Source organism: Ambystoma mexicanum, chromosome 8 (assembly GCF_040938575.1).
Source record: "Ambystoma mexicanum isolate Mex_15411 chromosome 8, UKY_AmexF1_1, whole genome shotgun sequence".
NCBI lineage: Eukaryota > Metazoa > Chordata > Amphibia > Caudata > Ambystomatidae > Ambystoma > Ambystoma mexicanum.
In genome coordinates this window covers 212,625,572-212,646,380 of record NC_090929.1, presented here as the reverse complement: position 1 = coordinate 212,646,380, position 20,809 = coordinate 212,625,572, and the positions used below count along the sequence as shown (strand labels likewise).

The window sequence follows — 20,809 nt, the reverse complement described above, 5'->3', positions numbered from 1 at the left end:
GCATGTCAATTCATTCAGTATGTCTGCATTAGTTTCGTCCTTGTGACCTTTCTCCTTACAACAGACACCCCTATGTGAATGAGCAGGTGCCTGGAAGGGCCTGGCCCATACTTTTCTTATCTTCTCTGTCTGAGTCTTGATTGCCTCTGGCTTTTCAACTCACCCAATCATTAAAACGTTGAATGGTCGCTTCTCACCTCCATTTCCCATCCACCAGCATCCCATGGAGGAGGGCATGGTGCAAAGCATGTTGGCTGTTTCTGAATAGGTAGTGTGGCTGCAATCCTCGTCCCCACACTTGTATTTGTGTTAAGTTTAGCGCAAGAGGACATCGTCCTTAGCTTTTTTGTTGTATTTCTTTTAGGTGCAGGTGTGTTGTAGCCGTCTACCCACTTGTAGGAAAGCAGTCAGCTGGTCCTTAGCATTTCACGTGAGTGTTTGCAAAGAAGTACTCAGTTTATTGTAGAGTGCAGGGAGTATGTCATATTGCAGAGGGCTGCTACAGTTTGTGAGCAAAGTCTGGACCTTTTGATGTACTTGTGTGGAGTAGGTTTGTGGCACTGAATACCACTTACTCTGCTACATTCCATACTTTAAGCACACATACTTATTGTTTCAGTCTTCATCTGGTCTTTGGGCCGTGAAGAGTTCCATAGCGACAGTACTCATGGCTTCTCGACAATCCATGTCTTGTGCGGAGGCTTTAGCTGCAGTGATGGAGTCTGGCTCAGAGCAAGGCACAGAGGTTTACATGCAATCTGAAACAGATAGTGCTTCAGAGGGTCAGGAGGGAAGTGATTGGGGAAGTGAGTTGTCCATTGATGAAAGTCCCTCCTCCAGCTCATCGCCGTCATCTGATGACGAAGAGGAAGAAAGAGTGCATCCACCTTTTTGCACACTTCCCGCACGCAGGGGACATGTAAGGGGGAGGGGACGTGCAGGACAGCCACGCAATGTGGCAGTTCCTGACATGGCTGAAGAGTCGCAGTGGGTGCGTCTAGCAATGGCTCAGCCTGTTGTGCCCCCTTTCACTGTTATATCAGGGTGCACAGTGAATACAGATGGGTTTCAGCCTATTGATCTTTTCAACCTTTTTTTGATGATGGGTTCATTGCAGATGTGGTTCAGCAAACCAATTTATATGCTGCAGTTCTTGAGGTCAAGGGGTCCCACTCTGAAACCCCAGTCCAGAGCACAAGCATGGGTTCCCACAACCGATGTTGAAATGAGAACCTTTTGGGGGTCTCATTCTGCTCATGGGAATTCCCCACAAGCCGCCTGTCTCGATATACTGGTCTACAGTAGCTCCACTTTGCCTGTTTTTTGCAGCTACATTGAACAGAAATCGCTTTCAAGCACTGCGCCGTATGTTGCACTTCAATGACAACTCGGCAGCATTACCCAGAACTGACCCAAACTTTGATAGGCTCTTCAAACACCAGCCATTTCTGGACCACTTCACTCACCGATTTGCAGAGGCGTATGTTCCTAGCCAGAACATATCCATTGATGAATCATTGGTGTTGTATAAAGGTTGGCTACTGGCAGGCAATCCATGCCAAGCAAGAGATCACGATATGGGATCAAAATGTACATGTTGTGTGAAAGTACCACTGGGTATGTCTGCAGCATGAGAGTCTACACTGGTGAAGAGTCTACCCTAAACCCTCCGGGCTGCCCAGCCCATTTAGGGACAAGTGAGAAGATAGTTTGGGATCTTCTCACAACATGGCTCCACAAGGGTCACCATTTGTATGTGGACAAATTCTACAAAGGAATTCCACTGTTCAAGGAATTGTTCAATGTGGGCACACTGGCATGCGGTACAATCTGCAGTAGCCGCAAAGGTTTCCCCAGAAAACTTGTGTGTAAGAAGTTGGCCAAGGGACAATGTATGGCATTGTGGCGGGATGAACTGTTGGCAGTGAAATTCTGTGACAAAAGGGATGTGTACATGCTAAGTACTATTCATGATGAAAGTACTTCAGCAGTCACTCCGTGCGGGCAGACTCGGCAAGTGTGGAAGCCCAACTGCATTCTGGAGTACAAAAAGTACATGAGTGGAGTAGACAAAAATGACCAAGTGCTTGAGTCATACCGTGCTGAACGCAAGTCGCGTTTCTGGTACAAAAAGTTAGCCACACACATTGTGTATAGGGCAACGTACAATGCTTATGTGGTGTACCGTGCAGCTACTCCACAAAACAACCTCTCCTTTTTGAACTTTGAATTAGTAATTGTTCAATCTCTGGTTATGGTTCATGTACAAATTCCCTCCTTTCCAGCGGTAGAAGATACTGGCCAGATTGCAAGAGCCCCACTTTGCTGATTATGTTCCTTCCACTGCCACGAAGGCACAACCTTACCGAAAATGTAAGGTGTGTACAAAACAAGGAAAGAGGAAGGATACTCATACAAAGGAAAAATAGCCACCAAGGAAAACAGGGAACACTATGCATTTCTGAAAAGAGGACACCCGTGGGAACACACAGGTCAGACTTGCATGAAGCGGGCCAGAATTTATTACCCAGAATCCCCAACAAAGTGAAAATTGTGTTTTTTCCCCACCAAATATCACACTTTTCCAGGGTTTCTGGATAATACATTCTGGGCCGATTTGCGCAAGTCAGACCTCTGCGGATTCCCAGGGGTGTCCTCTTTTCGGAAATGCATGGGGTTCCCTGTTTTCCTGGGTGGCTTGGAGACCCTAGGCCCATATCGGTATGGTTCCCCATCTGGAAAAAGTGTGAAATTCAGCTGCCAGAACAGACTTGGGGGTAGGGGGCCTTTTAGGCTTTCGCCTTGGCACCCAGGTATGTGCACCCACACGTGAGTTACCGTTTTCATCGGGACACCTGTGGGAACACGGGACGGTGGGCCATGTTGTTGTGCATGTTGTTGTGCAAATCACCCCCTTCCTAAACTTGGAATTTTGTCTAGTTTTCAGAAATGTATGCCTTTCTGTCCTCCAATTCGGCTTTCCTACCCTTTTCTTCCATTCCGTCCATGCATGTCCAATTGGCAAAAATGGCCAAAATTGCCTACCTCTCACAAAACGGTTGATAACCACATCAAAATATTTTTTTTTCGTTTCCTCTCAACCTGTTCTTGAAAGCCAGGAAATTGGGGGATTCAGCATAGCAAACCATTTGTTCATAGCTCTTACAAGGAAAAAAAAACACAGGCTTCTATGTACATCATTTTATTGCCATTTTTTGAAAAAACCCAAAATGTTCGTCCTTTTTGCTCATTTTCTCTCACCACCCTACAGCAACCTAGGATTCCTTGGTGGCATTATCCAGTTATGTTGTGTAAGGTTTCCTGTAAACCATGAATGCAAAAAAAAAAAAAAATCAAACTCATAGTATACAGTTAGGCAAAGTATGACACGGCCCTTGAAAAAGAAACATGGCAGATACATTTGAGATAACTTCACTAGATACGAGAAGCTTCGCTTAAACTAGGCCAGCATCATCAGTGAGAAGTTAAGCCTTGAAGCAAACAGTCAGCGGCAGGATCCGAGGCTGCCATGGCAGTTACTGAACGCCTGTGCTGCATGGAGAGGGCCCAGGCACTCTTTCCATCTCTGCTTTTGCTTTGCAAAAGCATTTCTGGTTTACACTCATGCAGCAAAGAAATTACATGAGTCTGGAAATAAGAGCGTAGTGGATTTACAAGTGCTGGTATGTACTCCTCAGTAGCATAAGAAAATAATGGCAATGAAAATTAGGCAGATAAACGCATGTAAAAGAAAACAACTCTGGTTTACGTTTTTTGTTCTGGTTTATTATGAAAACAAAACAGTTGCCCCAGGAGCCGGGTGCATGATTACCAGGAACATCAAAGATTACTTTCTACACTTTATTTATACTTTGAAAATTCGGTTGTGTTGAGGCCAGCGTTGCAATTAACAAGCTAAAACTACCTAACACGGACTCATTCTCAAATAACTGACATTTACAGGAATATACTATAAACAGCACTAAAAAGTTTTCAGAAAAAGTTACAGTAAATTTGCATGCACATCATACAGAAAAGTAACCTTTTTTAAATATAAAAAGAAAAATATTTTTTATAGAAGTGTTATGCCAATATCATAAAACCGAGCTAAACAGTGTTGTATCCTCAATGGAATAGCTACATGTGTTCTGTTTATTATTTAAATGATTTTAAGATATGTAAATGCAGAAGAAACAATGCATATTACAATACAAGCAGGTTTAATGATCCCAATGTAATGGACATATTTTTGCTTTATTTTTTTAAGAATAAAAATAAATCACATCCTGCCTTGCAGCCTCCTGGGAGTGGTCATAATTTAACGAATTTCATTTTTCATTAAAAAATAATTATTCCTATCCATTGTTGGGATCTATAATTTAGTGTCTGCGACAAGTCCAACCCCAGCTTTTAAAAAGGACTATGCCTTTTCAACAAAAGGAGTAACTACTGTAAAATGGACTTCAGAATTGCTCTTACCTAATTACCTGCAGATTTTCTTGTAATTTTACAGGAATTGTAATAATGATCAACTAGCTCAACAACATCTCCTTGTGAAAAAGTCTTATTTTATAGCATACAATTAGATAAAGGAAACAGAAAGCGGGTTCAATCCCTCCCATGTTAAAAATATCCACTTGTGGCACTCATACAAAAGTAACTTTGTCTGGCCCTATGTACAGTGGAATGATAGGTCAGCCACAGGGCAGCCAGTAAACCGGGTTCTTCCCCATCTAATGGGAAAGCTATTCCACCCCACAGACATACTTCCCTGCCTGTCGAGCTGACAATACATGGAACATTAAAATGGAACATACAAAGTCTCACATCAATTCAAACAAAGGCCCATAGTAAAATAGAATCATGTAATAAAAAAATAAACAATAAAACAGTCAAATTCTACACACATATACATCATTTATCCAAGATTGATTGATAACCATGCTTTCATACTCCATCAGTGTCTGCTTAAGGAAGGGAAAGTTTCAGTTGCCAGTGCTTGATTCTGACTGACAGAGCAAAATGCCTACACATGGCAACCCTGCCATATCTCTTGACACTTGAAGGCGAGTAAGTTGCAATTTGGGAGCAATGCCACTGCTGCAAGTGCCCCTTCCCCACTCAAACCAGTAAACCAGTTTGTTCCCATGAAAACTGCTAGCTTTACGTTGCTCGTATGTTGAGGAAAATACTAGACAATGTCTGGGGAAACATTTCAAGCCGACATCGGTATGACACGTTCATTTAGTCATCTAAAGCACTCGGGCATTCCCAACAAATCACAGTGCAGTTATAATTTCACAGTGCCTTCATGCAGAGAGTTACCGAGCACATGCTAGCACCTCTGCTGCCAGATCTTCATTGCATCCACTGCTGCTTCATCTTCATTGCAACCTGGAAACAGAGCATTGGAGGGGAACATCGATGGCCACTGCTCATGAGGCAGCCTTGGGCACCTTTAAGTGATGCTTTTAAAACAATTGCAAATCTGAAAAAGGTAGATGTTGAAATAATGTTCGTACCCAAATCCTAGCCAGATCTTCGTTTTCGGTCCCACAAACTGTACACTCCTAGAAAGAACGCAGCACTTCAGAAATCCATTTCATGGCTTTACATTGCCAAATTGTACACCTGGAAACCTAAAACGTGTAGCGAACAGTTGTTAAATGTTCACACACTAAAATACACTCGTACCCAAAATGATCTGAGGGAGAAAAAAAACCGTTCCCTCAAAGACAATGGCCATGTGCACAAAAGTCAAGGGTCTACATTTCATTAAACTGCCTGATTTAGTCCATCACAAATGTTAAAACTATAGCTAAGAATAACCACAATCTAGTTTGCGACCTGTGACATAGCCTGGTCAATAGACCTATGGTGCAAAACCACACTGCAAAGTGTTTGTTTCATCCAGACTTGCAGATCCTCTAGCAGTGGAGACCAGTTTAAAAAGGTGCTACCAGCACACAGGTCTATAAAAATGACATGCACTAGAAACACCAAAGTGACCACACACACACACACAGTGATTTCAAACAATACAGGGAGGTTATTAAGCAGCTATGTTGGACGCACATCTTTGGAGCTGTAAACAATGCTGCATAGCTCTTACTACTTGGCATTTTGAAACATGGGCGATTTAAGCTGTGAAACTAATCAAAAAGGACTGGATAGAGCCACAGGGTGTGTGCTTGGTGACACTACTGGAATGACAAATACAGCCATTATGATGCTACTTGTAAGAGTTTTTCGAGGAAACTAAACAGAGGGTTGCCCAATCTTGGAAAGACATTTGGAATTTTCGATGCAGACTATTGTATTTACCCTGAATTAAAAAAACACTGCATTCAAGCAGCAATGCAACAATGATTCTTACATAAGAAGAGGAAGCTTTGCAATCTATCGGATTGAGACAGTTTGTAATATATAGAAGTCACTGCTGAACTGGTACGGCAGTATTTAATATGCCTACTTTCAATAGTTAAATAGTCTGGGCTGCTCCTAAAACTTCATTTTAACACAGCATATAACCTTTAAAAGCCTTTTTACATGGAGACCAAAAGGAGCTTGTGCACCCCCTAGAAATGCGTGTACAGTGGCAAAACAAAGATATCCTCAAAGCCGGACCCACGCCATGGGCATTCTTTGGCAAACGAGGATTTAAAAACATAGGACCTGTTATTTCTGAGCGTCTACAAATGTTTTCAATTCGAGCTGAATACGAACAGAATGACTGTTGAAAGAGCAAATGAACTGAACTGCTTCTCTGCCTCCTTTTTGAAAGGGTATACATTGAGTTATGTCGGGTACAGCAGCATGGAGATATTAAATATGCAGGACTGAACATCAGCTAGCCCTCATCTTTAGAATGGATTCTTTCAATAGGTGCAAGTCAGTGGAAAAACAATGAAACTGCTGTAACACATTCCAGACTAAAGCTGGGTTCCAACCATTTAAGCTTCCATCTCTAAAAAACAAAGCACCTAAACAAAGGCAGGGTTTCTGGGAACCAAAGTAACAACGGCTTATCCCAAGGTTGCATAAGGGTGTAGGGCACTTCTCAGTAAGAAAGCACTTTAAACATGTTTAAAAAAAAATGTAGCTAGTGGCTTTGAGGAACTCCACTGTACTCTTTCAGGTTGAGTTCCAAACAGAAAATATCCGACGAGACCCAGTCCCAAGAAAAGTCCGTTTTCCTGTACATTTTGTATTCATCTTTATAGGCAGGTCATTTGAGCGTCCTTGTTTAAACAGACCCACATTAACAATATCAATGCTTAGCTATGAAGAAGTCTCATCTTACATATTTCTACCACAGTGCACTGTCCATTCTTGAAGTCGTGTTGTAAACTGGAAGGGACGAGACCTAAAAGAGCCAGTGTAAAATAAAACCCCCAGGAGCTACCCATCAGTTCAGTGTCAAGTTGAGGCTCATGCACATCTTTAGCGTCTCAGCACATTTATAAGATTTAAAAAAAGGTCCTTTATCTTCCTGTGCAGCAGACACCTCAGGGGAATTGCAGGTGAGCTAAAGTCCTGCTTCACAAACACGTCACCAACCTCAAACATTCATCCACGGTAGGACAGGGGGTTCTGAAACCTTTGGTGCTGCAGTTGTTTTTTATTACAACTGCCACCAGCCCTAGATGGATTATGGAAGTCACAGTCCAAAACACATGCAACACTGCAGGTTGCAGAACCCCTTCCTAGGGAGAGTAGGCAGAACCAGAAAGTCTGAGAGAACTCTGGCCGCACCCAACTTTAATTGCATCATAGTCCTTTTAATTTTGCATTATAAAAACAAAATATGGACCAAATATTCCAGAATTCCATACGAGGTAGTAACCCCAGAAAGGGTCACCACTTTCAACAACCTCCCCAGCTACAAACACAATAAAACTCTAGTTAATTATGGTAAATGCCAATCCAGCACGTTTACACAGCCTATGTAAAATAAAGGCGACGTCAGCATCTAAAAAAAAAAAAATAATGTGGTTTAAAAACTTTGTATATTAATTTTCGTTTACAATAAAAAGTAAAAAAAGATTAAAATGTTACTATACATTTTTTCACAACCCCAACTTTAAAAGTATAGATTTCAAAGCGATTGGGGAACCATAAATTGCCTGTGGTTACAAAAAACTTTCCTAAAGAGATCAGTGGAAAATTAAGAAAAAAAGTACAAAGAAAACAAAATATTTATATATATTTATATATATGTGTTACAGTTGTAAGGAATCGTGATCGGACAGTCTCCCTGCAACTCTGTACAAAAAAAGAATAAAAAAAATAAGAGAAAGAAAACAAAAAGCACCGAAACAGGTGACAAGCAGTAAGCACCAATGCACCCGATACTGAAAAACCTTAGCATCATACCAGGTGAAGGTCTCGGGATGACTCTTTTTGATTACCTTTATTATGTTTTATCTCTAAATGTTTTTTTTTCTTTTTGAACTTTTATGCATTTAAAAAAATAACCAATGATGTTAATAAATAAAATGTGTATTTACATGACATGGGGACAACTTGCGGAATGTGTTGCAGTGGTGAAGGATAAAATGGTAGGTGGACCGGTGAATAAAAAACAGCTGAGCCTTACAAAATATCTCCTCTTGCTGTAAGTTTTTGTTTTGAGGTAAAAAGTTTCAGCGCTAGGAAAACCTGCATTCCACATGACAAGCAGCAGATCCCTACCAACAGGATCAGCTACAATGTCCAGAAAAGCAGATGTTCAAACATACCCATACATTCATCCATTTTTTTGTTTTTGTTTCGGTGGTGTGCCTGGAGGAGTAGGTTCTTTATCTGCAACACCCCCATCTTTGTTAAAATTCACCCCCAATAAAAGCTTTTACCTAAAAGCTACACTTGAGCAATCCACAGCGCATGTGTTTTTTTTTTAAGTAGACTAAAAAACAAAAAAAAGATGGCAGCATTCAAAGATTTCATCACGCTGTACACTTGAGATTATGAATACTAGTGCCAAGAACGAAATACAGACATCTATTCAAAGGCTTACATCTTTCATACAGACGGTACCATTTTTACAGTTCAATTCATTTTTTTCACTTTTGTTATTTTTGTAAAAACATTCCCCGAGAAGAAGCCCAGACTAACCAGGGAAAAAATGTCCTTTGCACGTTTGTTTTGCAGCACAAATGTCTTTGCAAAACTTTTTAAACCCAGTGGATGTCTTCAAGCATGTGACTTGCACATCTTTTTAACCAACTCTTTTCTTGCTAAAAATAATGGCATTAAAAACCTTTGCACAAGTTGCGTTTCCTGCTTCTGTCCAATAACACCAACAGAGTCCCGGTGCACAGGTGGATATGCATGGACGTCACGGTAAACGTGAGATTTTTCTTTTCTCTTTTTCTATATAATGTCCAATAAAAAGAAAAAATACAGCACATCAAGGAACATAAGTTACACATTAGCCTTTGAAGTGAACACTGCAGAATCTCATGTTTGCGTGTGATGTCTAACTGTTCAGGATTTATTCAGAATCACTGCTGTCGGTGCTGGACCCACTTGAACTGCTACTTCCAGAATCCGATGAACTGCTACTGCTAAGACGAGATGGACCGCCTCCTGAATTTGATCCAGACTTTTCTGTAAGGGGAGAAGGACTTTGTTAAACCACCAAACATATTCCTACAAAACACATTTTTGCATGACATACGATCTAATCCTTTAAACAATCCGATACAATCATTGGTTTCGAAAGGCTCCAACAAGAATATTTCTTGACCTTTTTCGCTACAAATAATTCTAGGACAAGTCAAAAGGTTTTCTACCTTAAGTTGGAGTTCCACTTCTCCACTGTATAGAACAACCTTTTTTGATGACATATCGTTGGAGCGCAATGTTATATGTATATAAATTGAAGCTTTGTCACAAAAGCCACAAGTCAAATGTCACCAGGGATTTTTTAATTTCTAAAGATACGTTACATAAGCTTAAATCAATGTCCCCTAAACAATAACAATGCCCACAGTAAAGTTCTTTCTGGAGGAGGAGAAATACACCTAACAAAATGTCTTGTTTAGTTTAATTTCACAATTTTTACATTAGGAAATCTCTCTTGCGCACAGTGTTAAAGCAGCATGAGGGAAACACATGGATATGCATGACTGAGGAGAACATATTGCTTATTGGCTCTGCACCGGATACTGTTTTCGCACAACTGAGTGCATGATGCTTGGAGGGGGGTGTCCGAATTTAAAATGCCTGAAAGAGTTGGCAACAACACTACTGAGAAATGAAAGACAAATGCTGAAGACCCTGCAGTGAAGTCGTATTCAAACTTTTTTTATGAGGCCCCCTTTGAGTAAAAATATTGTTGCCGAGTCTCTGTCCCCCCCAACTCAGAGTAAAAATGTTGATGTCGGCCACCCAGATGCCATATCTGCTTATATTTATTAAAAGCAGTCACTGTACTCCATTTCTGTACTCCAGCCTCCCAACCCCCTGCACACCCTTAGGGCTCCCTAGGGGGGGGCAGCCCCTCAGTTTGAAGGCCACTGCTGTAGGGTGAGTGTGCTGAGAGTTACCAGGGAAATTTGAGTACTAGATTTAACCAGCAGCGTTATACTGGAAATAATATATATTCTGTCACAAACTCGATAGAGTTATAAGTATGCATGTATGGAATGTATTAAGTGCAAATCTAGCTGGTAAGCATGGGATAACAAGTAGGATGCAGTGCTCGCAGAGGAGCTGGGATGGGTGGGACTAGTAACTCCAGAGGGGAAGACACAAGGTAGAGTGGAGCGATCAGTAATAGGCGAGATCATCTTTGGAGAGTAGGCAGGAAGGGGATCAATCTTATCTGCACTGATTACTTGTTGCAGAGACAGTGCATAGACAGAAAAGACTTGTCACCCGTCTGAAAACCACCCTATACCCCCACGACCCAGGCCCGCTCTTGCAGTGCCTAATTTCCAGCCTGCCAGTCTTCTGACCTCTGGTGGTGCACTCACCCCCGGAGAGGATACGTTTCTCAAAAATGTAGAGTTGCGTTTTGGTTGACATTTCTTTGTAGGGGATGCAGAAAGTCTTGAATGCAAAGAGGTGGCCAGTGCAGCTCCTTGAAGATGAGGGCGATGCTTTTGAATTTTCTTAGGGCCCCAATGGGGGCTGCTGAACGGATTTCAGAGGTAACAGGATGGCATCTGGGACTTCTGTAAGTAGGAAGATGACCAGGGCTTGGACAACTGTTCAGGCAGGAATGGAATGCCTGACTTTTAGGAGTGCAAACTGGTACCAATTTCAAACTATATTCACATGGCAGTAAAGCAAACTCAACTATAACGAACACTAGTACTTACTTCTGTTTATCTTGCCTACATAATGGATGCAGAGTTCGCCATTAGCAGGCTATGGGGAATCTACAAATTATGAATACGTTTCATCTTTGCCCAAATGTAGCAAGGTCTACTAAGAGAACGATTTGAACTATGTGTACATTATTGCACATAAACACCAAAATGCTATGAAGCCCAAGATGGCTTATGTTGTACATCCATAAAGGACTTGGAAAGGTGCATGCTGGATCTGAGCTTTTGCTCTGGCCTGTTGCACATACCCAGACTCTGAGGGACAGGGTAGTGAAATTGGAATGCTGTGATGCCACTGGGCTCTACTGGGGAACAAGGCTCGGTGGATTCCAGTGGCTGGTGGAGTGTCATTTTGAAACGCCAGGCGTTGTCTATTATGGGTTGGGGGATGCTCGCAGCAAGGGTACAACATGTACAGGTATGAACGGTATCTTTAGTTCAATTAACAAAAATGTCATGGTTAAATAAATGCCTAATGTGTGCTAGGGTCAAGTTTATAACTAAAGAGGGATTTCGGAATTAAAGTGTCAGACTGGGCTAAACTAAATGGTGATCCCTTAGTGCTCTCAATGATCCCTTTGTGATCAAACAGATCCAAACCTTTTCTAAAAAGTCCTCGGACCCAGGGCATCTTACTTCTAAACAAAGAAGGTTTGGCCGGCAGAAAAAGTCTCAAATATAACCTTTGTGTGTGTCTAGTGTCATGGCTACCCTAAACTAATAACGTTTCAAGTAATATCAAATACAAACAGTTACAAAATGTACTCTCTAATGTTCGTCCCTACTCTTCAGTTACAAAATAAACATATCCCTTTGCTCTCTCAGGATTCCCAACAGGCATCTCGAGGACCTTGGACTTCAGAATTCATGATACGTCCCTGCTGGATCTTAGTATCGGGATTCAAGATGGGCCCCTCCCAAACCTATGGTCCCATCTCCCCTTGTATCAGGGTTCTCACTTTCTCCTTTGCATCAAGAGTACAGGAATAACAGACCCCTCACAAGTCTCAGGTTACAACAGTCACAACATGTCTATTAGTCCTTGGATTACAGGACTCAAAGTACACCTCAAGTATGCAATATTCTGTGGGATGTTTTTATCCATGCATCCAAGCCCTACCTCAAAACTGTGCAGTACTGACATGGAAAACATCATGATGGCCAGAGCTTCCCAGAAAATGCACAGGGAAATGCATGAAGAATAGGCTGCCACTCATTTTTGCCGATGTTATGGGCACAGAAGGGCACTGCCTAAAACCACCATTGGGCTACCCACACAGTAGTCTGAAACCATTGGGAATGGCAATGCTGATTGCCAAAAGCAACCTAGAATTGTGGGGAATTCATTTTCTTAAATCCCAAAAATGGGTGCAGTACCAGTACTCACCACTATCAGAAAGCCGGCATTTTAAAACACCAGACTTTGTGTAAAACTGAATAAATGACCCAAAGCAGGCCAAAGAAAGACTTACTGAGAGGTGGATACAATCTAAAGTTATATTCTGAAGTGACTTGAAGGTTTATAACAAGACTGGCTGAGCTGTGGATTTCAGCAGTTTAAGTAAATTTGGACTGAAAGACACTAAAAATCTAAATGTTTAAAAGAAATGAGTGACCTACTTTTGAGTGTCACATAAGTTGTCACTGTTGAAATGCCATAGTTTTGAACTTGGAATCAGCATTTTAGCTGCATATGTAAGAAATGGTTAGTTTATTTGAATGCAGAAAACTGGGTAACAAAAAGTGACATTTTATCTGAAGCCTGGCTTAAGGAACTGAATTCTGCCCACCAGCTACCCCCGACAGGAGATGAGACTTGCACAACAGCTGTGTTCCCAGGCCTAGCTGCCCTTTTGCTGCTCCCACCAAAAGGGATATGACACTTCCCTGATTGAATTACCTGGGCTCTGCAGGAAATTGAACAAAGCCCTGTCCTGACTCAGGCAAAGGTTTTATTACGGGGGCCGTAAAAAGTGGCTTCCTCCTGAAGAAAAGGGGAGGAGCACTGCCTGTGAGAGCAAGCTGGCTTGGCAGAACTGGAAAAACCAGAAATTCAACCTTGTGCTGGGGGGAAACCACACCCCTGTAGCCAGAATATGGTTTTAGAAAAAGATGAATAACTCAGAGCGGACTTGTGAAAATTATTTAAATGATACCATAATTCTTGTGATTTTTCTGCCCACATTTTAAGAGGTTTTTAGAACCGGCGGCATGATCTGGGGGCAAGCTAGCAGTTAAGAGGGTATTACTTAAAATGTATGCATGTTAAAAATCTGACTTCATCAATTAATGTCCATACTCCTTGTGCACATGTGTATAAATTTGGGGTAATGTCCGATATTGCGAAATCAGTTAAAAAGTGTAAATGTCGCCATTTCTGAATGCAAGCTCCCAGGAAGAGCAGATTTGGACAGGGTATACCTCCTGTGATATGTGAAGGGTACAGGTAATTTTAAACAAATGTGTACCTGTGCAAATGTGTCTTTTGGGTCAAAATATAGATTGTGTGTAAGTTGACAGGGGTGGGTTCTCTGTATCATAAACAGACCTCATCATGATGACACTTCATTTCATTCCCCCAATCAAGTGGAAGGGGAGGAAGTGGCCAATGACAAGTGGAGAGGGGTAGAGCCTAGTGATGCTGCACACACACCCATTTTCAAAACACATAAAAGCAGACAGTCAGGACAGATAGGGACATTCAATTCCATTTGCTGCAACGCGCTCTGCCAGACCATACCACATCCAGAGATCCAGACTTCAAATCCATCAATATCCAGAGGCAGAGCAGAGCTGACCCAGACCACTGTTAGCAGAACCAGAGAGCTGACCCAGATCACTGAAGTGCAGAGACCAGACCAGAGTCCAGTCTAAAACCTGACCAGATCCGTGGCGAGGCCCATTCTAATTCAAGAATATAGTGTGAGTACCTAGCAAGACTGTGCAGAACCAAACTCTTAGTTAAAATAATATAATTCAATCTATTTTAATCTAAGTAGAACTGCCTCCTAACTGTCACCTGTCATTTGTAAAGCTGTCACCTGTCATTTTCTAGTTGCAAGCTGCACTTGTCACTTTGAATTTTAACATTCCAAATCCGAAAAACGACCTTTATTTAATCGCTCATATCTCCGTGACCGTTTGTCCTAGAGACTTGCAGTAACTTTCATCTGGAAGCTGAGATCCTAGGCTGTCCTAGGACCCCAAACGATAGTGCTAGTCCTTGTAGTTCCTCTGTAATCGCGAAAAACGCACGCGCAAATTTTACCGCGATTTGAAAATTCCTCCACGTGTGAAAACAGCAGCTTCTTGCTAGAACTGTTAGAAAGTCGTTTGCAACCTGCCAATCATTCCTAGAATATTGCTAAAGTAAGCCTGAACTAATTTAAACCAACTAATCCTCAACCTGAACCTCTAGAGGGAATTAAAAGCATCTTAGCATATTTTTCACTTCATTGCCAGCACATATAAAAGCATTTAGGGCCTCTGTTTCCAACTTTTGTAGTGTAAGCTTGCTGGGGTGAACTGAATTACAGTTGATTGCATTTCTGAGAACTGTGTGCTTTCCTTCCATTTCCTTGCATTGCATAAAGGGGGAAGTGGATTGCCAGAGAAAAGTGATTATATTGTTTTGTTGAAATCATATTGAGTATTTTCTGTATTGCATTTTCATTCAACATTACATCTGAACTTATATAAAGCATTCTCTACCACCTTATTCTTCTGTTCCTATTCACAAGTGTGCCAGTACTAGACTATCCATTATTGATTACTGCTCATATTAAGTGTCACATTCAATTATTAATTTATTATAAAGCGTGATCTATATATATTGTTTAAATTATCAAATAAACCTTTAAACTTGCAAAACAGAACTACTTCTTGGCTCAGTGGGGTCAGGAGGATTCCAAGAGAGGGGTGTTATATAGGGGTAGTCATCCAGAACGCATGAACTGGACAAAGATATATCAATAAGGGTTTCCATTCAGTATCCCAGACTAGGCATTGACTTAACTGTAGTGTTGAATTGAATCCTCTTACAATTCATCACAAGCCTCTCTTCTGGGCCTTGGCTCAGTATTCATAGCAGTACTCTCCCGTTAGCTTTGGCCCCTTCCGGCAAAGATCTGGGGCCAACGCTCTTATCATTCCCTAGGGGGTAAAGGTGGAAAGCCCCAGGATTTAGCTTTCCAATGCCCCCAAAGATTTTACAGGGGGTGTTTTGCCCTTCTGGCGAGCTTTCCTCCTCCATGGGTTAGCACGTCTTCCACTCTCCCTCCAGTAACCACAGGCTTGCACTGCCTTCCTCCAGGCAGTAGACCCTCCAATCTACAGCATCCTGTTGCATCAAGGGAGCTCCAGCAGTAAGTCTGCTTCTTCAGGTTCGATAACACTGAATTAAACTTTCAGCTGCTTCTATACCCATGAGGCTTTGTTGTCATTTCTAAGTTGGTCCCTGATCAGTTGCTCCCCAGACTTCTGCGATTTCTTCTCTCGGATTGGTTAGTCCCCATGGGACACTTAATTCCTGTTAGGCTATTATTAGATGGGGTTTGGTACTGCTTAATCACCATTTGGTCTATTAGCCCGACATGGAGCCGTGATGTTTCAAATGCATATGCAGTATGCATCACCAGCTCGGAGGTCCTTTGATCCATTGCTCTGGCAACCCCCAGTCTCCCTATCTCGAGAGATTTGTCATTCCAGTGAGTTAGCCGCTTTGGTACCACACAAGTTATTCTGAGAACTGAAGGCATTCGTTTGGATAACAGAAGAAAGTTACTGCGTCTATCGGACTCGTGTGTGTAAGTGATAATGACCCCTACATACAGGGGTTTCCAGTGATAAAGTCTGCTGGGAAAAGGTTGCCAGGGTGTGACATTTCCCCAAATTTGCACTCCCAAGAACATTAAGCACTTCACCAAATATTCTAGGACTGGAGTTCGAATAGTAAATACCAGTCCTAGAATATGTGGGGGAAAGCTTTTAGGGGGGGGGGCAGAGAAAAATAAAAAAAGTTAAAAAAAAAAACACACCCACTTGGTGACTCCATCCACCCCACCCCCCCAAGGAACAGTCTCACATAGAACCCATACGAGGAAAGCATACCAGGTAAGGCTCCAGCGAGACCCTCTACAAACACCCACTGGGGCACCTATAGGCAGCGGTTGGTCCAAACTATTCCCCAGGGACTCGTTCGCCACTATATAAAGGGCGATGAGACCCCCCACACACAAAGGGTTTACTGCAGTACTATTCCAGGTTTATTGTATAGTTTATGGACAAACCACTGCAGGTAGGAAGTTAGTCAAGAGGTTTGCAGTGATGCCTCCACACCAAACGATGTTTTTTTGCGATTTTATTGAAGTAATGCAAGTGATTCTCCATTTAGATGCACCAGATGTTATGAACCAAAAGAAGGACTCAGACTATTATAGGTTATTTTCTAGGAGCTTTATTAAAATAAAAGAAGCAAAATGCCTAACTAGCCCCATCACTATGAGGAAAGTGCTCTACCTAGTAAAACAAAAACTAAGGGTACGCTTTAAAGTACAAAATAAAGCTCTTCGATCCAGATCCTATCCAACTAACTGACTGTTCCACTTTAGAAAAAACAACTAAAAAGGAAAGGGGAGGCTTTCTACAATAGCCTTAACAGTGCATCTGCCAGGCCTAATTTAACTTGGTTTGTTCTTGGGTTTCAGAATTCCTTTTTCCACAACAGGATATTCTTCCCAGTCTTTGTAACAAGGTGTGAGTTTCATGATCTCCTGTCTCTTGTCACAAGCAGTTGCATTCCTCCAGGATTTCTTGTAAACATAAAAACACTTCCTTCTTTGAGATGTTGGGTTTTCCCCAAGTCCTGTTATCCTCATACAAGCTACTTTCTTTCACCCAAGTTGCTGAGAGGACACAGTGGCTGTCCTCTCAGAGTTCTATACCTTCGGTTGCTTTCTCAGTCTTAATTCAAAGTGTTCATATCTCTTCTTCAATCCCCCTTTCAGAGGATAATTGCACACTCTGGTTTCTCAGGATCCCATAACCGTGACAGCTTTCCCAGCCGTTAATCACAAGGTTTATATTTTTATCACTCCTTTCATAGTGTATGTGCATACTCTGATTTCTCAGGCTCCCTTAATCTTGATATTCCCGAATGTTCATACCTTGTAACTATATGCTCTCTGCCGGGTTTCTCAGGCTTGTCTAACCTCTTCGGCTTTCCCTGCAGCTACTTGTCTCTGCAGCTACGGTCCGACGTGTGGACCGGGCTCCCTCATTCAATCTGTTCTCAGCATCACTAACTGGCCTAGCGGCCCACCAACGCTTGTTCGTGGTCACGCCACCAGATGAGAAGTGGGCATTCCAGTCTCTGCTCCTTCTCCGACTGCGGCTCTTCGGTCGGGTAGAACGCCAAACCTCAAGACTTTGACTCGCAGCTTGCTTGCCCTCCTCCCTGCCATTTACTACGCGGCCCCACGTGGCTGTGCCCCTCCAGGACATCAGTGATGCCGAGGCTAGGCTACATGTGTGTAGCGGTTCCCTTTCCTCCGCAGGAGTTTCCTCTCTTATACACGTCACAGTAATAAACAGAACAGTATCCTTAACTGACCATGGTGTTCAGGCTGTATTCAGCATTGTCTGTAGCCAACACATGTAAAGAAGAATCTGTGTAGAATATTAAAGTCTTTTCCACATCTATATATGCGCAGACAAGGAGGTTTCGACTGGGAGTTCTGCTTTTCAATGGGAGTCCTTGTCCCAAAGAGGGGAATTGCTGCCAGTGAGGTCTCACTTGCACAGGCCCCTAGGGAGGGTCTTGCGTAGCGAGCTCACCTCCTTAACTTCAAAGGGAGAGGCGCCCCTCTGGGGAGAAGGTACGAATTGTTCAGATTCATCACACAGCAGACAACCTGTAGGGAAACCTATACAGAAAAAAACTATGCAAAGAAATAAAAGCACCAGTTTAAAAAATAAATATGCGAGTTGAAGCATGCACAAAGCATCTGAAAAATTAGCTGTGTGAGGAAATGTGCAAAGTTAATAGCACATCTACAACGCAAGTATAAATCCAACATTATATGGCACAAAAGGGAATCTTTTCCATTTCAGGTACATGAAGTATCGAGCAATCTTTTGTTAATTGGAGGCCTGTCTAATTTGAGTTGAAAAGCAAAGCATTTCAGAGCAAAAACTGAGTGTGGGCCTTGCATTGCCTCAGACCTATGGGCGTGTAGCGCTATACAAGAAAAAAATATTCTGTAGATTTACCTTTACAGGACTGGGATCAGCATTGTAGAAAAGTAATATCAAAAATATAAGTCTTGGGCAGGAGTTTGATTTCAAAGAAAAAGTTATGTTCTGTTTTAGGTTACATTTGCAACATATAAAATGACTTCCAAAGGTTGCATTTGTAAATAAGGCCAGTAACATTGCTTGGACAGCCAAAAGGCATTCCTTCCCATCCAACCACAGCAACACAGCAAGACAAAGGGGATGGGCTACATGAGGAAATTGTGAACACTGGCTTTGAAGTGCACCATAAAACTTTATGACTGCCTGGAACTGGTTAACAGGATTTAGGCCTCGTAAGCAAAACAAATGTTCCCCGTTTAAAACCTCCATCCATCTCCCAGCCTGGGCAAAGAACTCTAAAAATACAATTAATTTGCTCTTGAAAGTAGTTTGTAGTGGTATCCTCTCAAATAGTCTGATAATGTAATCGCCAGCTTGTTTCCAAAAGGGAAGGCTTCACACCTATAGAGACTGGATGCCTGACAAAGGGACATGTAGATGCTGGAATCACTCAATTGGGCATGTCTGGGTTATAAATGGCCTTTGTCAGCAGCCTAACATCAAAAGCACTTGCACCATAATGACAAGAATTCTCATAAATGGACCAGCTCTAAGATGCAAAGGAACTAACATCATATGATACCAGAAGTTTTATTAAAGGCAGAGGAACAGAGATGCAGTTTAATATTTTGTTTCTTTAAAAAAAAAAAAGCCTATTTAAATGTTACATTTGGAATCTCATTATTACTGGTACATTTTAAATTGTTCAGGGTGAAAAGCTCCATCAGCTGATTGTAAAACTTTTTTTTCCACATTTTGTTAATGATGTAAATTGGCCAAATGTGTATATTTTCACGCAGAAACAGCATGCACATATATCATACATCCTAGAATTTGCTAGCCCAGTATTCAGAGCTAAAAGGAAATCATTGTGCAAGAGTATCAGAACGCAAAAGACATCAGTAGCACAGGAATCCTATGTCGGGTAGAGGTGAAAATAGCATTTTATTTGTCCGTGTGAGAAAAATCTAATAAACTGATTATTAACTTGATCACAAGTGAGGAATATGAGGTTTTATAAAGTTACAACTGCTTAATGTAGAAATCTCAAAGATGTAGTAACTATGACCAATAAGGGGCTTCCAGTAAGTAACTGCTTGGTTATAACTGGACAATTTCAATCTCACTAGATATGTTTAGTACTATCCAAATCAATATATTTATTGATTGATCTCAACATTCGCACCAGAAGGCATGGTATTCCCACTGATATGCGATAAGATATTTGAGAGATTGGAATCGTCAAGATGACATGTCATCAAATGGGAGGAAAACTGGGTCTAGAAGTCACTCCCATTACATGGCTCCCTTCAATAATATTTCCAATGAGGGGATAATTTAGTGTGATGGCACTTCTGGCACACTATCCAATCACTTACAGTGAACAATCAATTAGATTAGAGAAAAAGCACAGCTCTAAAGGGAGAGATTTCTGATCTATAAAAGTTCAAACCCATAGATTCTGGGGACTCACTGGAAAAAAAGGGAAAGGAAAATTGGCAACAACTGAAAGGAAAATAGATTGCTTTTCCTTTTGGATCTATTTTGGATTATTAGCAGCACACTACAAGAGAGGCATGTCTTGAGTTAAAGTCCCAGGCCTTCTTCAGTGGAAAAAGCCGCTGATGAGCTCAAATAAGTTAAGAGGGGAACCAGTCTGTGGAGGGAAGCCAACACTATCTTGCCGATTGTTGCCCACCTGTTCCTGAGAGGAATTGAACCAGTCATTAAGAGGATGTCCACCTGTCTGTTAGATAGCAGAAACTAAATTCCTATACAAGTATCTCCAGGGGAAATAGAATTATGAGGGAAAATACTCTAAAAGGGGAATATATTAAGCACTGGCCCCTATCATTCTTAAGTACTGAGGGGTGAGGTATAGAAATTGACTGTACATCCAGATAAGTTAGGGAATATATAGAAGTGTATGTGGTTCTGGAATTATATAATTGATATAATAGGTCCTATGGTATGTATACTGGGAGATCTCCTGTGCAAAGATCAAACACACAAAGTATACTGGGAGACAAAAGGATATTTCACTGTGTGCATACCTAGAAAAATAAGGTAATTGAAGTAACTTCCTGGTTACATTACCATGCAGAGTCCCGTTACCA

The 20,809-nt window shown here is 41.7% G+C and overlaps 1 protein-coding gene across 7 annotated transcripts in view; it reads right to left on the bottom strand.

The window, feature by feature from the left end:
• Positions 1-3,764: 3,764 nt before the first annotated feature.
• BRD3 (bromodomain containing 3) overlaps positions 3,765-20,809 on the bottom strand; it is an 853,641-nt gene continuing 836,596 nt past the window's right edge. For all 7 annotated transcript variants that reach the window (XM_069609614.1, XM_069609620.1, XM_069609618.1 and 4 more), the window contains one exon: positions 3,765-9,612. In XM_069609614.1, coding sequence (XP_069465715.1) covers positions 9,497-9,612 — 116 coding nt within the window. In that variant the 3' untranslated portion in view covers positions 3,765-9,496. The remainder of the gene's footprint in view (positions 9,613-20,809) is intronic.